This window comes from Myodes glareolus, chromosome 15 (genome assembly GCF_982192425.1).
Source record: "Myodes glareolus chromosome 15, mMyoGla1.1, whole genome shotgun sequence".
NCBI lineage: Eukaryota > Metazoa > Chordata > Mammalia > Rodentia > Cricetidae > Myodes > Myodes glareolus.
The window spans coordinates 49,847,660-49,865,541 of record NC_142040.1 but is presented as its reverse complement, the minus strand read 5'-3'; the positions used below and the strand labels follow the sequence as shown (position 1 = coordinate 49,865,541).

The window sequence follows — 17,882 nt, the reverse complement described above, 5'->3', positions numbered from 1 at the left end:
AGGCCGTCCAAGAAGCTCTGCCTTCCTTTCTTAAAAATTAATTTCTTAAATTAATTTTATCTGTGTGTGCCTGTCTGTGTGAATGCATTTTATTTTATTTTATTTTATTTTATTTTATTTTTTAGAAACAGGATTTTACTACCTGGTCTTGACTGACCTGGAAATTGTCTATGAATATCAGGTTGGCCTTAAATTCCCTGAGTTCTTCGTGCCTCTGCCTACGTCCCAAGTACTGGGATTAAAAGCATTTGCCATGCCTTCCTGATAGCTGCTACTCCTTTTAAGTTAGTTTATATTGCTCCCCAAATTGTCAACAGGATGGCTATGCAGCCGTTAAAGAATCACCTGAACACTTTCTCTCCATTCTTCTCTTTTCTAGAATGTGTGGGAGCTCAATTTCTAAAGGGAGGGACCTGTCTTGTTAAATATGAAAAACCAGGGCATCAAGATTGTGAAAGGAGGTTGCCACCAAGTAGCCACACCCTTGGGGAACTTGTTAGAAATGTCAATCCCCAGGCTCCAGCCTGACCTGATAGCGTTGTGGCCATTTCACCAAGAGGTTCAGTTACCCACTGAGAGCCTCTGCTCTGGTTCTGGGATATTTTCCCCCATGGTGGGGGCTGGGCTGTTTGTTAAGCTTTAACTCCGTTAGTACTCCCCCTCTCTGGGGAGGACCCCCCAAGTGTTCAATAAATGATAAGAAATTGATCAGTTTGTAACAGAGAGAGAGCTGACCTACAGACATAATGAAGTCTAAATTCCAGGGCTTTGGTCTTTCATGTGTGCTGAGCCTGGAGGGGTTACTGCCAGCCAGGTGAGGATAACATGAAGTCCTTGAATTTGAAGAAAAGACATTTTGAGAGGGAATGTGACTGTCACACCGGCTCTGTGATTCAGCCCTGTGACAGAGGACCTTGTAGAGTTATATAGCTGAGGAGCAGACACTGCCAAGTGAGGGACAGCTCTTCTCCAATGGTGCCTTCTCTCCTGACCTATGACCCTACCACTGCCCCCATTCCTCATTGGCCCCAAGGTCGAATGAGGAGGAACCCTTCCCACCCTGTCGGCTTGCTGCTTCAAAGCCATTTCTTTGTGGTTTTCCTGTGGTTAACCTCACCCAGGCCTCAAGTACTTGGCTGTACCCAGAAAAGGGAACTGAAATGGCAGCTAAGTGGAGGGTGGGGTGGCCCAACTCCCCCTCAACTGCCAGCTAACTTCAATGCATGGAGACCTGAGAAAACTGACCAAGGGCTGCCGCCAGCTCAGCTCCCGCCCAGACCCTGGAAGAGCCACTGTCAACCCCCTCACAGCCCTCCTACCTTTCTAATAGCTTAATCCATCTTGGACTCCTACCCTTGGTTTCCATCTCTTTCTTGAGTTGCTGACGTTGTCCCTGGGTTTTCTCATGCTCTGTGGACACTTCTGGAGCCCAAGCAGGGCCAGGATTGGCACCAACATCTGGAGTCACCCATTGCTGCTCACTGGGCACTTTCATCTGGGTAGTTCTACTTTATCCATCCATTCAACACACGCGCAAGGGAAGTAGAGGCGGGGCTGGGAACAAGCAAGATTATGATGTAGGCAGGTGGTCTACAAACCCCAGCACACAGTGCATTACTCTCACCGGGAAGCTTGTCCCAGAGGTAGATTCCTGGGCTTGCCCACCCCCAGGCTCTGATGGAGTTAGTGTGGGTGTGCACCAGAATCTTATTGGTACTGAGCACTCCAAATGTTCTAGAAAGCACACCCTGAGAAATAGAGTCTGAAGTGTCCTCGGGGATTCATGCACTTGATCCCCAGGGCCGTGTGATCTCACGCAAGTCACTTTGTTTCTCCCAGCCTCTGACTCGGCTTCTGTGAGGAAAAGGCTGCTTGAAAGGATTTTGTGAGGATGAAATGAATTAATTTTTGGAGAAGGGCCAAGTGCAGGGTCAAACACAATCAGTCTTTAGTGATAAGGGTTCTCACCTCCATCAAGTGTTTCAAGGACTCTGGAAGCTGCAGCCTCCGTGAGCTAACCTAGCAATGAAGCCCTATAGGACAGTTCAGCAAAATGCAGTCATTGCTGCTGCTGTTACCATGGTTAAGATCGGTACCTTACCTGGGAAGATGTGGTTGAATGTAACTATCATCCCAGCTCTTCGGAGGTGGAGGCAAGAGGATCAGGAATTCAAGGCCATTTTCAGATTGATAACGAGTTCTGGATTGTGTAAACTACAGGAACCCTTGTTTCAAAAAAAAAGTCAGAACAAAAGGTTCTGGCCTTGAGGAAGTTGGAACTTGCATCTCTGAGGCCTAGCTAGAGTGTACACTATTCTCTTGGGTGCACAGACACACATTCAAGGTTACAGTGTTTCTAACACAAATGGGAGAGAAATCCTGAGAAATCCTGAGTGTACCCTAACTTTTACCCTCACCCAAATTCAGACCCTTTGCTCTAATTCACCATGGACATTCCTGCCAGAGAACAGGAGTGAGCAGAGAAATGGCACCCTCAAGCTGGACCGTTAGTTTAGAAGCCAAGTTGAACACACAGAGAGAAATTCAAATGCTTATCTGAAATGAGTGTGGCTTTCGGTTTTATTGTAGTTTTTCGCATTCTAGTCTGTCACATGTGGGTCACCGAAACCAGCCGGGAAACTATAAATGTCATGTGATGGCCTTTCCCACTTTCTGTGACCACATAACACTGTCAGGTACCAAAGGAAAAAGAAGAGGTCTGACATAGTCAAGTACCCTGTACCACGGTTTAAAAGGAACTCCATTAAGGCCTGAAGATGGCCAAGTAGTTTCCAAAGGCCAGACCAGGAGCCTCTTTTAGGCTGCCTATCTTATTGGTTAATCTGTCAGCCACTGGAGCACATCAAGCTAGGTGGCTTAGGAGAACCTGCGCAAAACAGCAAGACTCGGGTAACATTGATAGAGCAGCCAGGCCAGTGTTCATTCATTGAAATGGCTTGAAAGCAAGACATAACCCCAAGGTAGTGCGTATGTGCTCAGTGGAGAGCCTGGTGCAATTTAAAATACATAAAGACAGGTGTGTGTGTTGGTGCATGGCTAGGGTTTCAACACTCGGGAAGTGGAAACAGGAAGATGGAGCAGTTGCAGGCTACATAGTCAGTTTGAGGACCTCCCTGTCTCAGACAAAACATATTATGTATGTATGTATGATGTATATATGTTTTATATGCAGTATATGTTTCTATTCATCATATGCATATGCAGCATATTAAACAAATGATCCAGGGAGAGTATGAACAGGTGGTTCTTTTCAGGGCCTGAAATGATGGAGAGGGAGATCATAGAGAAACCAACTGAGTTGTCCTATCTACATGATGGTAGAGTTCTTGTCTGCCAAACTCCATTTCAGTTCCCACGAGCATGTTCTGTTCCTTCAAGTGAGTAAGAGAGCTATTGGCTTCAGAAAAGAATGAAGCCCACGTTTGTCCCGCCTGGTTGTAATACAGTGGAAATATTTTAGTCACACCAACACTGACTGGCACATTCCAGTGGGGTTCCCTGCAGTTACACACAGGTCACCTGACCATAGGACCTGGGCATTCTTGACGTGTTAGTTACATGTTTACCACCTTGGGTCCGCTCCCCCACAGGGCTCCCCTCTCCTCAGGGTGTGCTGTCAAGCCCCTGAAAAAGCGTCGCCAAGCCCCACAATTTTGATATGGTGACATTATTTCTTTAGTTCCTACTCTGCGTTGTGTTAGTTGAACCTTCCCTACAGTTCTCCAGGGAAAGTGTCTTTACCTGTACTTGATAGAATTAGGCGACTCGCCTACAGTCATAGAGCCGGTAAGTTGGCAAGACAGAAGATCCAGGCAGGTCTGTAGAATTTGAATGTCCATGACATCACCCACGCTAATGCTCAGCCAAGCCACATGCAGTCACTTAGCCAACCTCCTGACCCTGCTTCATATTCATTCCTCTCTAAAAATTATTACATGTATTTACTTCCCACACTGTGTATGTGTGTTTGTGTGCCAGTGTGTACCATAGGGCACACATGAAGATTGGAGGACAGCCTGTGGGAACCAGTTCTCTCCCTCCACCATGTGGGTCTTGGGACTTGAGCTCTGACCGCCAGGCTTTGTAAAAAAACACATTCCCCTCTGAGCTACCCGACAGGCCCACAGTTGCTCTTTCCTTCAAGACACATTTGGCTTCCCCGTAAGGAATCATCACAAACCTCGCCTTCTGACTATTTTATAAGAGACATTTGATGCGGGAAAAGCGGGCTAGAAAGTGGTGCAGACTTTAGGGTCTGGGTGGCAGCTTTGTCCCACGGTTTGTTAAGTCACCACAGCTTCTATTCTTGATTTAACACTGTGGCTGTGCTGTTTCCTTGAGACTCTGTTATGAAATGAATGAGCTATAGAACTTTCTCTGGGAAAACCAAGTGCTTTCTATTCTCACTCTGTTCTCAGAACAAGGGTCTCAAGTGCTCTGGAAGGAGCCAACGTTTTATCCAAGTCTTCCTCTCCCTCCATCGTGTTTAGACAGCTCCCTTCCTGAGTGAGGGCAAAGCTGCCCCTGCAGACCCCACTCAGATCAGCACGTGATCGGATGGTGTCACTCAGGGAAAGTCTAGGCAGCTGGCTTCCTGCCCAGGCTAGAGTAGTCACTCACTAAATATTTGCTGGATTGAATTAAATTAGTATAACCGCATGCACAGTGGGTCAAGAGGGCTGTCTCTCGGTAAACACACCCATGTCTTCTGATTCCTGGAGGGTTTCAAAGTATCTGGGAGTTAAAATGCTACAAGGTGGAGCTGACATCAAAGATAACAGGGCAGAGGATGCGAGAAATTCCATTTTATACCTCACCTCTTTGATTTCAAAGTCTCTTCAGCTCTTTAGAGCTCAGCTTACTCTTTAATAACAGTTTTTCTTTCTTAAAGTGAAAATGTCTTAGAGTTTCCTAGGACTTTTGTAATAAATTATGATGAATTTTATCACATTAAAAAAATCAATGCTTGTACACTTCTGGAGACTAGGAACCCAAAATTCAGCATGTTGCTAGCACTGCTTCCTTGGCAGGATCAAGGGAGGTTCTTTTGGTGGTTCTGGATGAGGTCCTAGTGCTGGCTGGCAATCCTTGGTGTTTCTAGCTCCGCCTTCTCCCGCGTACCCTTTCATGCGTCCCTGTGCTCAAATTTCATCTAATAATGATACCTAAGTCGTATTGATTGATGGTCCCTCTAGCCCAGTGTGGCTTCATTTTTAACCAATTGCATCAGACCCTCTTTCCAAACAAGGCCACATTCTGAGGTTCAGGGTGGACAGGAACTTCAGAGAAACACTGTGCAAGCCGTGCAGATGATAAACTCTCCTCGTTCGTCCCAATACCGTCACTGCGGATGCTCCTCTACACGGACCTGAATCACCCTGATGAGCTTACCCTATGTGAAGGAAGGCACTCATAAAATGCAGCTGGCGTGTGACTCTACTTAACTGGGTGTCTGTATTAGTCAAAGCTAACAAGGGGAAGAGTGGTGCTCAGGGCTGTGGGGGAGGAGAAGGGGGCCCTAGAGCTATGAAGCATTCATTTTGCAAGATGGAGGCACTGTACGTGTTAGTTACACAAGAATATTCTTAACACTCCTGAAGCGTACACTTCAAGTGGCTTAGATGGTAAGTGTAATGTTTATCCCACCACAGTTGAAAATGGAAAAATTCCTTCATTCATACACGAACCTGGAAAGTGCCAGCCTTTTCACTCTGAGTTAAGGACATTGCTCTCTGGGCAAGCCTTGGCAGTGAGAGCCTTTGTGAATGTCTGTGCCTCGTTGTTTCTTTCCTTGTTCTTCCTTAGCTACAACCTGGGCAGCGGCGTGGCTTCCATCGTGGTGAATGGCTCCTTCAGCGATGGGCGGTGGCACCGGGTCAAGGCTGTCAGGTGAGCACCTGCCAGATGGGAGACAGAGCCAGGCTACAAGAGGGTGGATGTGCATCCAGCTCCCTTTCTGTCCCGCTGCCCTCTAACCCAGCTTTACCTGGCATCCTCACATTGCTACCGATATCCACCCATGTCCCCTACTGACACCAATGGGCAGAAACTGGACCCCAGTATCTGCTCTGAGTGGAAGGAGATAACCTGGAGAGAACCAATTGTATTGTGTGTGTATTTACTTAACACCATGTTGTACTACATAAGAACATTTTCATACAAGTATATAGTGTATGCCAAGTTCATCCCTGCCATACGTCAATCTCCTCTACCCCTTCCATTGGCCTTCTCTTCAGTCCCTTGGACAGAGAAAATCATGTGTGTACCTGTGACATGGAATCTCTACTTCATGTCACACGTACACACGTGATTTTTCTCTGCCTACAAATAAAGAGACCACAATAGAGAAAAGACATGACATTTGTCTTTTGGAGACAAGGTTGATTTGATTAATATGATAATCTCCAGGAGCATATATTTTCCTGAGCAATGCCACTTTTGTTCTTTCTGTATGTCTGAAAAAGGAATCACGTATTTGTAACCATTCTTTGGTGACTGGGCACCGAGGCTGCTTCTGTAACTTAGCTCTTATGAATAGCACTGCAGCACGCATTAATGTGCCCGCATCCCTGTGACATGTAGGGTTGGAGTCCTTGGGGTTCTCCCAAGGAGTTGTACAGTTGGATTCCTAGATTTATTAAGGGATCTCCTTATTAATTTCCGTAGTGGTTGAATTAGTTCACATTCTTACCGGAAAGCTCTGAGAATTCCTTTTGGTCCATATCCTTGCTAGCATCTGTTGTTATGTGCGGAACACACTTTTTAGGGGCTAAGTTAGAGTGGGGCCTTAAAACCCCATGAGATGAAAATTAGGGGGCAGGAGGACCTTAAAGGATGCTCTAAGTGTCCTTGCCTAAGCAATCCTCCCCTTTAAAGGGATGTTGTCTGAGCTTTAGAAATCATACATGTTCACCTAGCCCTTGTAACATAACCATGCCCTCCCAATGCTAATTACCAAGCTGACTTTTGATTAACTTCAGGCAGATTATTCCTGAGCCTTTACAGCTTTGCCGCATGTGGGTCCTTATTCCTAACAATATGTTTTTAGAAATCAGAGAGCAAGTCCAAATCAGCAGTGTTAGTAGCATGTGTTAAATGAGTCTAAAGAGAAAAGAAGCTGGATAGATATTCTGATCGCAGTTTCCTGAATAATGTACTGTAACTCTTGTTGTGGAAAAGGCAGGCGATGGTCAGTGTGAGGCCTGGGGACCATGCGGACTCAGTATTGTCAGCTTCCTCTTCTGCTTCCACATAGGCTGTGTTGAGATCATTCTTCTTGAGCCTCCTGCCCTCACCATGGTGCTTGCCTTAGAACCTCAGAAGGTGCTGAGGACACAAGAGCAAACTTAATGTTTATCCGCTGCCAGGCAGCCCATAAAGACCAGATGTATGTGTAGGGATTTTAACAAGTCCCCAATTCCAGTTGTTGAAAAACAAACAAACAAAGAAACAAATAGTTTTCCGTAATGCATATTTACAGATTTGGATCTCATTTTTTCTTTCTAGAAAACAAGTCAAAAAATGCATAGTCCAACTTAACCTGAAAATATTCTGAAGTATTCAGCTTTGGAATGGCTTATTCCCTCTCTCTCATTTACAAAGGGCATTGCACGCAGGCATGTTTAAAGGAATGTGCAATGCTTTGGTTCTCAGCATCAACCACATTTAGTCTCAACTGCTGTCCCAGTCGCATCAGGGAATGGACCCTGCTTATAACCTTGGGTCAGAATGGTTGGTAGACTAGTCACATACTATAGAAGAGTTTAAACCTTCATAGTTACTGTGGCTTGATTACGCACATGAAGATACACAGTGTTAGGGTCACCAGTCCCTTCCTAGACATCTAAGGAAACATGTTAAATGCGTTTCCCCAAACTGTATAAATTGCTGTGGGCAGAACCTAGATCAAAACCATTTCTGTTCCACCCCAGGATGCAGCCCACACACAGGGATTTCAGATGCTTGGGAGAAATAATGCAGAGGAATGTTCCCTCAGAAGAACGTCGTATGCCAGAACATCAAGCCTGGCATGTGCGGAAAGCTTAGTAGACACAGCCCCTCCTACTGACATCACTGATTTCCTTTTTAGCATGTCTTGGGTTACAGTGAGGGCTGGGTAGGAGATGGGGCGAGCGGCTGGATGGATTGGAGTATCTGTGAACTGTGAGCCGACAGGCCTCATGGGAACGGGGTCAAGGCTATAGCTATCATGTATGGCAAGAAGGACTGGGTTGATGTCTTAATTCTCTATGGAAGGGCAGAGACAACAGAATAAACAAAGAGGGAATTGCTAAGGGGAGGGGGCTACCGTGTGCACTGTCTTGCTTTGGATGACTTTGGTCTTAAAAGCATGACGCCTAACAGAATAGAAGAAATGTCTCATTTATCCCACCACTTATGCCGATAATTGAGACACAGCGCTCTACAACACTTCATATTCACAGAAGTTTAAGATCTGTATTTTTCATTTTTTTGTGGATAAAAACAATCATTATGTGGGTAACCATAGCAGCAGGCCCCTTAGCCCACCTCCATAGAGCAAGATGTGCGTAAGGTACTCTGTGCTTTGCATGTATAATAGATGGGTTCCACAATAACTCTGGAAGTTGATCGTAATTATTATGATTTCATATAAGGGTTGCTCATGGATCTGTTTTTATGAGCCATACGCTGTTCCAGACACCTGAGACATATCATTGAGGAAAACCAAGACCTTGCCTTGGTGGTCCTGCATTCCTCTGGGAGGGAAAAGACAAGTAATGAGCAATAAACATAATGAATTGTGTATGATGGAGCTCAGAAGGTGACCATACTTTTTTCCAATCTAGGATAAAATTGGTTAGAAGGTATCTCTTTTAACTCATTGGTCTAAAAAGAAGGGGGGAAATGCCATAACTGATGAAATCAAGTAAGTGGGAATAGTTCAGAGCAATGGGGGGTGGGTGGCAGCTCAAGCAAGACAAACTGTGACGGTCGTTGTCCATCACAGCATCCAGGTAGGAAGGCCGAAAATTCATTTTTAAAATATAGAGGACCCAGCAGGAAGAACTTCTTGAAAACTCAAGGAATAAATAGATGGTATCAAGGAGTAATCCAGGACTGATCCTACTTCCCATGGGGCTATAAAAGTCGGCAGTGTGTGTGTGTGTGTGTGTGTGTGTGTGTGTGCGTGCTTTACAACATGCTCACTTGACACATGGTAGATACTTTTATGTCTCTAAATCCAAATGACTGAATTAACTCCGACGATGATAGTTTACTCCGTTTGGTTTCAGTTTACTTTGCTTTGCAGGGATGCCCAATCTGGGAAGATGACGGTGGATGACTACGGAGCCAGGACAGGCAAGTCACCTGGCACGATGAGGCAACTTAACATCAATGGGCCTCTGTATGTGGGTAAGTGACCTTGACCAAAGCTCAATCCATCAGGGATTTTCCTCGTTAGACCTTTATTTGCTGTCCCTGGGCTGTGTACTCAACAGGGTCAATCAAATACCTGGAAATCAGGAAGCTGTCCAAAGAGTCCATTCTTCCATGTTCTGAACTTCTGACTCACGGCTGAGGAGGCAGGAAGGGACTCGCTCACACTGCTTCTGTGCTCTGAAGTCATCCACCAGGAAAACCATGCTGTTCTTGTTTATAGAATGGAACTTTCTAAACATAGCCACATGAGTTCTCTCTAAGGAAGAGGGATCCAACTTTGTGTCCCCTCTCAGAATAGAATGAGTAGAATTCCTATAAATGGCTAATAATCCTCTACACAGACAAAAAAAAACCACATTAATTAATACCCTTTGTGGTTTTTAAGTGAGCTTAGTTGAAAGCAGCCAAGACAGTACCTATTGACATTATAGAACATTTCAAAATCTATTGGAGAGCTACTTGGTTTTAAGATTGTTAGTTGAGGCAGAAGTCACGTCTGAGATCAGCCTTTTTAGTGTTCAGATGTGTATCCAATTGGTCAAAATCAAACTAATACTTGCGATGTTCTAGGCAATTAGAACTTGACCAGGGGACACTAAATGGACCATACAGAATCTCCAGCTGGTGACCCCTCTTCTTGCCTCATTCTCTCCTCCATCTTGATCCCCTGCAGGTGGAATGAGGGAAATCGCTCTACATACGAACAGACAGTACATGCGAGGCCTCGTGGGCTGCATTTCTCACTTAACACTGTCCACCGATTACCACATTTCCCTTGTGGAGGACGCTGCGGATGGGAAAAACATCAACACTTGCGGGGCTAAGTAACACCCGCTGGCCTTGTCCAAGGGACACAGCCTCTATCTGAAACATCCCAGGGGCCCAGAGACCCTGCCTGATGCTGCACAGAGGTCTGGGGATCGGGTGTGCTTCCTGTCACCAAGGACAAAGTACGCCCTGGTGGGAACCAAGGCTGGAGGCCCTGGGTGGCCTTCTCTGCAAATGCTCTGTGGGCCAAACCCAATGGACTATTGTGGATAAGAAGCACTGGACTTTGTTGTTCGACATATAGAACCTGTGAGATCATACATCAAACCAAGTTCCAGAGACTGGCTGCTGTAGCTCAATAACTATGCTGTGTTAAAGAGAGTGAGAGCAAGACTGAGAGAGAGAGAGAGAGAGAGAGAGAGAGAGAGAGAGAGAGAGAGAGATCCCACAGAACAGTATTAAAATACTTCTGACTTACGACACTAGCAGAATGACTGTGTGACCCTGAACTTCATACTTCCAATCTTGTCCTATGGATTGTGTAGATTAACCCCTTCCATCCCTCACTGGCTGACTCAGTGTGTTCTCACTAGTCCATAAGATTAAAGGTTTGGGGGGGGGAATTAAACAGAGAATCATAATCATACCGTGGACCCATTCCCCAAGCTTACCTCTAATGCAAACATCCTTTTTTATGATGCAAACTGAAGAAAATGGGCCCCCCGATTTTGTAGCTGTACTTTTGTATGTGTCTATTTTTATAGCCGCAGACTGTCCACACTTACGGGGTGCTTTTGCAGGTTAAGGTGGGTGACCTTAATTACAGCACACTTTCCTAATAGCTTTCTTGGAAATGAGATCAGATTGGACCATTTGTAGTGTGGATGAAGTGGTAGAGAGTGACAAGGGTGGGCCACTGGGGGAGGCGACCATTCTCTCTCAGTGATGGTCCAAGGGTATGAATAAGGTGCTGTCTAAAGTGAAGAGATGAACAGGCATGTATTGCTGAGGTGGGGCACTGCCACACTGTTTTTGCGAGAGGGAAAGTACCTATAATAAACGTGAATAAAGGGAATAAGGAAAGAACTCATTTGTGGAGACGTGACTGGTTTTGTAGAGGCCACATCTACAAAGGAACTCCCTACTAGAGTCCAATGTTGTGAGGGGTTTGGGATATGCCCACAGCAGGATCAGAGGATCTGGGCTAGGACGGAGAACGGTGCTTCCTTTTCTGTATCATCAGCTGTGCCCTGTGCTATGCCTGCACATGACTGCAGACAGCTGGCTCCCTGGCGGGTCCCCACGACGGGACTCACTAAGAGAAAGGTGAGATGAACGCTGCCCCCATAAGTGGAAGGCAATACGATCTCACTCCTGAAAGAGCCTATAATTAGTCTCGGGCCTGACTCTATTCTTGTTTATGCAGCATCCATTCATCAAAGGCTTGAGTTTGGTGCAAAGCACAGTTTTAGGCGTATGAAGACTCCAAAAAGATGGCTAAATAAACCAGAGAGGGTTGCCTCGTGTCACAACCTTTTTTGCCTCTTGTGTTTAGGAGGCTTTAATGACAAGGATTAATATTAATCACAACAGTTAGTGATCTTGGCCTCCTGCCCATGTCACCTGGTCACCTGGTGAATGTAGTCTGAAAGACAAAAAAAGGCATATAGTAGACTATGGGGCTCACTGCCTCCCAGTCAGCCTCACCCCAACACTTTTTCCTGGAGGCTCCTAGGGCCACTCCTTCCTAAGGTAAAACAGAGCTGCTTTTATAGCACAATGTGAGCGGGTGTTCTCTGGGAAGGAGATAATCATTGTGATGTTAACAAAATATCCAGCTGACTGGAGGCCAAGGAATTGTCCTGCAGATGAGCTGAGTGTTTTCCTAGGAAAATGCAATGACCCAGGACCGAGGGCCTGGGAGTGTGTGCTGATTCTGAAGGCCTCTCTGGGTGGGAAGCCTGCGGGGGGTTAAGGGGAGGTGGTGATGGGGACAGGGTGATGGAATGCAGGCAGGCAGGGTCCCATAAGTGCAAGGAGAAGTGAAGGAGAAGGACTCCAAAGGGCAAGGAGTCTCAGGTCTGAGTACAGGGCAAGAAACAAGACCAAGGCTCTCCCGCCCTCTCTGTGGACAAAACCCAGGCCCTGTGAAATGAGTGTCTAGCAGATGTAATCATGAGGCTCCTGTCTTCAACCTCTGATTGAGGGCTTAGACCTCACCCTGTACTAATGGACAGGAGAGCTGGGAAGAGCTTAACTTGGGCTTGTGGCTATGCTGCTTTTATCTCTAAGTGTAGCCATTGTCTCTTGCCACAGTAAAGCTTCCTAACTGACCTGGTCCCTGCCCCACCCCCGCCCATGGTTCACAGTAGTAACTTGCTCCTGTGCCTTGAATGGCCAGCCTGGAGCCTCTAGCAGCTTTGGTGATCTTGACAAGGTGCTTCTTCAAGTCTTTGCTGGAGTTCCTCATCGGCAGAATGGCTGGGATGGTAAGGTGACTTGGATCTGCTGTATGGACCCCACATCTTGCTGGGACCAATTGGTTAGTGTAGACCACCTGTCTCATTGACAATGGAAGAGAGTAGGGATGCTAGAAAGCCAGGCCAGGCCTCTCACTGCCCAGGTTCAGAACTGATGTACGGTTCCACCTGCACCCCATTAACAATAGAATCAATAAATAGCTTCCCACCCACAGTGGAAAGGGAACGTCTCTTCGTAGTGACAGGACCTGCGACTGATACAAGAACATCCACCATGAATACAAGAAGGCGTACACACATCAGGACCATTAATGTGTCCATCCACCCTAGCAAAGACATGCCATGAAGGGGAGAGGGTCCCTGATAACTGCTTTTCTGCGGAAGCTTTGGGACTGATGACAGCGGAGTTAAGTGAAGTTCTCAGCGACTGGGCAGGCTCAATTCAAGCAGCACTGGTCTCTCTCTTCCCAAGTCTTCTGTACCTCTGTCTTGCTCCACTCTCTACCCTTACTGTTGCCTGATACACGGTAGCTTTGTTTTTCCAGAGGAGGGACGTGCAGGGAGTCCAGAGCCTTGGCTTTTGTGTGACTGCTGTGATGAAAGACAGGTTGAGAAGTCTGGCTGGGAGAAAGGTTCAGGGAGGGGTTAGGGAACTGGGGGTCAGTGCCATCTCAGCTAAGGAGGAAGGGCACTATGAAGCATCAGAATCTGAGAAATCTCCCCAGAACCTTCCACAGGTTCTAAGCAGGGATAACAGAAGTAGAGTGCAGGCCAATAATATTGTTTTTTTCTACCAAACTGAACTTTAAGAACCTTGTAAATTTTCTCTAGACCCACCTCCAAGATTGCCCTTGGGCAAGTCTGCCGGACTGTCGGACTGTCTTTGTCCCAGCACTGCCCCCAGAACCCTGTCAGGCGCGTCTGCCACCGCTCTGACTGGCTTCCTGCTCGCTGCTGCTTTCTTATTTGTCTTTCGCTTCCTGATCAGCCCCATTCGGGTCTTGAGCTGCTCCAACACAAACAGGCCCACTGGTTTCCACACACCCAACTGCCCCAGGTCCACAGTAACTGGCCTTTCCTTCCGACTTCCCTCCTCGGCTTTCCGCCACCTCTCCCCTCCCTCCCTCCCTTCCCCGCCCCGCGGGCCTCTCCAAGTGGGAGGAAGGATCTAGGAGATATGCCCAGAGCTGGCAGGCGGAGCGCTTCCCACTTGGAGGAAATGTTGCATTTTTCACCTTTAACCCAGAAAAAAATATGGTTCTCAGAAAGTTTGTTTTTAGCACTGAGAGTTCCCAAAGGAAGAAGAGGGAGAAGGAAGGGCCTGCAGCCCCTCACAGTGGCCTGACCACCGGCCCTTGCCCCATTAGGAGGCTCATCCTGGGAGGGAATTGCCCAGGGCAGTCTGCAGAGCTCCAGCGGTTGTCCTGGCACACTGTCTGAGAATCACACTCGCACGTGTAAAAGGCATAGGTGGACGCGTGGACACAGGGACCTGGACAAAGCGTTAGCTACTTCCCCTTCCCTCCTCCCATCCCTGCCTCATCCGAACAGTAGCTGGCCATGAGATGGAAGTCTGTGAACGCCTGGCCCACCCATGCCAGGGCGCTTTCACTGCCAATGGGAATGGAGTGAGGTTCTCCAGTTCTCTGGGACGGTCACTCGAAGGGAGCCCAGCAGGGAAAGAGAGACACCAGCAGGAATCCAAACCACAAGGACAAGTGAAAGATGCGGGTGGCTGAGTCCCGCAGTGGGGGTCTCAACCCGGAGATTGTCTTTCAACTGCGTTGTAATTGGGCGTGCACAGAAAACAGACTAAACCAGGAAGGGCCTAATGGGAGGTACAGCCCCACTCACTGGGAGGCCACAAAAGGCCAAGCTTAGAGGTCCCGGAGATGGCAAGGCATTGGTGGGGGTGCCAGGCTGTCCTCTGGAAGCTCTAGATTACAAGTGCTTGCATGGGAGCCAGCATATGCAGTCTAACATTGTGGACCAGCTTCTGGCTAAGCACTTTGTGTGATCAGCTTCAACCACGTGTCCAACCAATGCTCTTGCACTTCATCTTACCGGCTGCGCTCCTTGGAAGGCCAGAGCAGGCAGACTTATTTGACTTAGGAAGATGAAAGCTATGTAAAAAGATAGGTGATGTGCTGGCCAGTTTCATGTCAACTTGACACAAGCTAGAGTCATTTGGAAAAAGGCAACCTCAGTTGAGAAAATTACCACGCCAGATTGGTCTGTGGTATGTTTGGGGCGGGGTGGGGGGCGCATTGATGATTATTGATGTAGGAGGATACAGCTTCGCTGTAGATGGTATCACTCCTGGCCTGCTGGTCCTGTGCTCCAAGAAAGCAGGCTAGGTGAGCCATGAAGATCAAGTCCATAAGCAGCACTGCTCCATGGCTTCTCCCTTAGTTTCTGCTGCCAGCTTCTGCCCTGAGTTCCTGCACTGACTTCCCTGGATACAGAACCACCAGTTCTAACAAAGCCGTTCTTTCCCAAGTTGCTTTAGGTCATGGTGTTTGATCGCAACCATACATGAGCCACGATCATAGGTGACTTGTCAGATTTCAGTGATAGGACACAACCCTGATACTGATACCTCAAGAAAAGAAATCAAAGAGCTTCCTTCCCCATGGTGTCGTTTCTCCGAGAGCAAGACCTGGTTCAGAGTCTCTGCTTCAGGATGCTCTCTGAATCTTTCCTCCTTCCTGACTGTCTGTTGTGTGTTTAGGATGTACCTGACTGCAGACTGTTTTTGTGAATCTGTCCCTGTATCTGTGTCTGTTCTCTTATCTGTGCGTAACTGGAACTTTTTGGGAACAGGTTACAAAGGAGCATTCTGGGACCTCTTGGGTTTCACGGTTCTTGCAGTATAGAGAGGTCTGAACAAATGTCCGTTCCTGAGGGTCTCCCAGTCTGTCTGTTGTCATGGCTCTGCTGAGAGTCAGTTCTTTCAGGGCTCTCCTGCTGCAGGTGTGGAAACAGCTACTCCAGCTGGTGGGGAGTCAGGCCCGTCTCCGGACAGTTAGGTCTGGTCTCAATCCTTTCCCCTCTTCTCCTTTGCCTTCACGTCTAGAAATAGCCTCCAGAACTCAGGGGAGTTGTTGAAACTATTTCTGGTGAGGCAGTGTGATCCCTGGGCCTCTGCCTCGCCCTGGCTTCCAGAGCAAGGCATGACAGCAGGCGCCGCCTCTCTGCCTCACCTCTTTTTGCTGCTTTCCCTTGCTGAAACCTCTTTGTCCTAGAAAGTGTGTGGCTCCCAGGAGCGCTAGCTCTTTCCTGGAAAGACAGGGAGGAACATTATGTCTTAGCATTTGGAAGAAGTCTTTGCTAGTTGTCTATCTTCTCCCTCTGCTTTGTTTTAAGTCCAAAGGGCTGTCTAAAGGCACAGAAGTTTCCCAACATGTAGCGTGCTCCCCTCGCTGTCCCAGCTGCCCACTTCTAAGTGGGAGGCCCAGCTTGGGGCTGCAGCCTCCTTGGACAGCCTGATACTAAGGGGCTGCAGCTCTGACTTGGCCGTGCGCGAGAGGACATGGATAGGAATGTCTCTGAGGAGGAAGGCCAGGGAGGCTCAAGGAATTTGCCGTTTATACTCATTTAATAACAAAAGTTAGGGGCACCGGGCCAGAGGATTAGCTGAGGAAAGCCCTGCTAGGAAGTTGGCCGAAGGAAAGCCGAGTCAGAGAAAATGAAGTATCGGACAGAACCGTGGAAGGAGAGCCTGCGGGGATCGCAGGGCCTCTGCATGGCGACCTTGGTGCCTGTGGCAGGCATTCCACATTCCAGCTGAACTTGGGGCCGGAGGGGGGGGGTCAGAGGAAACTATGGGAAAGAGGTGTAAAATGGGGGCACTGCGTAAGAGACAATGTGCCCATTCGTTATCCAGGTCATATTCACACGACCTCAGATGTGAAAGAAGTCTGTATGACAGTTGGCTCCAGTCTGCTGACCAGGCCAGGGGGTAAATCCACTCGCCAAGGGACGGAAGGCTCACCTGGTGATCTCATCCTCTCTAGCCTGGAAACCAGAGCTCCTGGGAGTTTGTTCGGAAGTCTCAGGTTGTTGAGGGTAAGCGATCTGCTGGGCCCTCGGTGGCCTTGCTGTCGACCACTCTGGAGATCCTCACCAAAGCAAACTCGTTCCATAAATATTTGCAGAGAGCGTCTTCACAAGAAGCTGGCGAGACGATGAAACAGAACACACGGCAGCTTCGGAGCAGCAGTTTTCTGAGGCCCAGCAGACCCTCTGTGCTCGCTGGCCACTTCATCCCTTCAAGGCCAGCAGAGGACATCTCTTACGGAAGGGTCTCATCCTTTCTGTTGTATCTCCTTATTTAGCTAGGCACTCGGGATACCAATGCTTTGTTAGCTTTAAGGCCACTGGTTCCTAACCTCACCGCTGGAATAATGTTTCCTCTTACTCATTTTGGGACATGAATCCTTCAGGCTAGGTCACGAGAATCCCGGGGGCTTCTTGGAGTCATACCTGCAGATAATTATGGACTTTTACAGACTAAGAATATCCCACTCACTTGCTCACTTCCCTAAACAGTGAGTCAAACACTCATAGGATAGGGAAATTTCATATTCAGAGAGAAAAATCTATTTTAGGACTTATAGCTGACAAATCTATTTTCTTTGCATATAAATGTGTTTCCAGTGACTGCGTCTCAGGGTGGAACACAGTGGCTGTGTTGGGAGCCCAGAGACCGAGGAAACTGAGTCATTAGGTTACCCTTTCCAGCTGTCGCTCAGCATTAGCCCTTGGATAAGTCTGGTCCCTGGGTCTGTTGGCCACATCTTGGAGGAAGTGGCAAGTGAGCAGAACTCTGAATTAGATCCAAATCTTCATTAATTGGTCAGTGGTAAAAGACCACATTTTATGGCAAAGAGGCTTTGAGAATTCTCACATATGTGAGTAGCTACCAGTAGGAAAATCAAGTGTTATTTCTGACTCTGACCAAGCTTAGGCCAAGCATGTTTGACATCCAAAGTCATTCACCATTTGGTAAGACGATGGGCAACATGGAGAAATCTGTTACATATCAACGAGATAATCCACCTATCCTCTCTCTGTTGGCATTTTACACATCCACGAAAGAACAGTGTCTTAAAAATACACTGTTGATAGACAGGCAGTGGTAGCACACGCCTTTAATCCCAGCACTTGGGAGGCAGAGGCAGGTGGATC

The 17,882-nt window shown here is 47.5% G+C and overlaps 1 protein-coding gene across 2 annotated transcripts in view; it reads left to right on the top strand.

Moving 5' to 3' along the window:
- The window catches only part of Egflam (EGF like, fibronectin type III and laminin G domains), a 167,471-nt gene extending 156,169 nt beyond the window's left edge, over positions 1–11,302 (top strand). For both annotated transcript variants that reach the window (XM_048428864.3, XM_087896919.1), the window contains 3 exons: positions 5,827–5,910; positions 9,314–9,417; positions 10,118–11,302. In XM_048428864.3, the coding sequence (XP_048284821.3) occupies positions 5,827–5,910; positions 9,314–9,417; positions 10,118–10,272 (343 nt within the window). In that variant the 3' untranslated portion in view covers positions 10,273–11,302. The remainder of the gene's footprint in view (positions 1–5,826; positions 5,911–9,313; positions 9,418–10,117) is intronic.
- Positions 11,303–17,882: the final 6,580 nt, after the last annotated feature.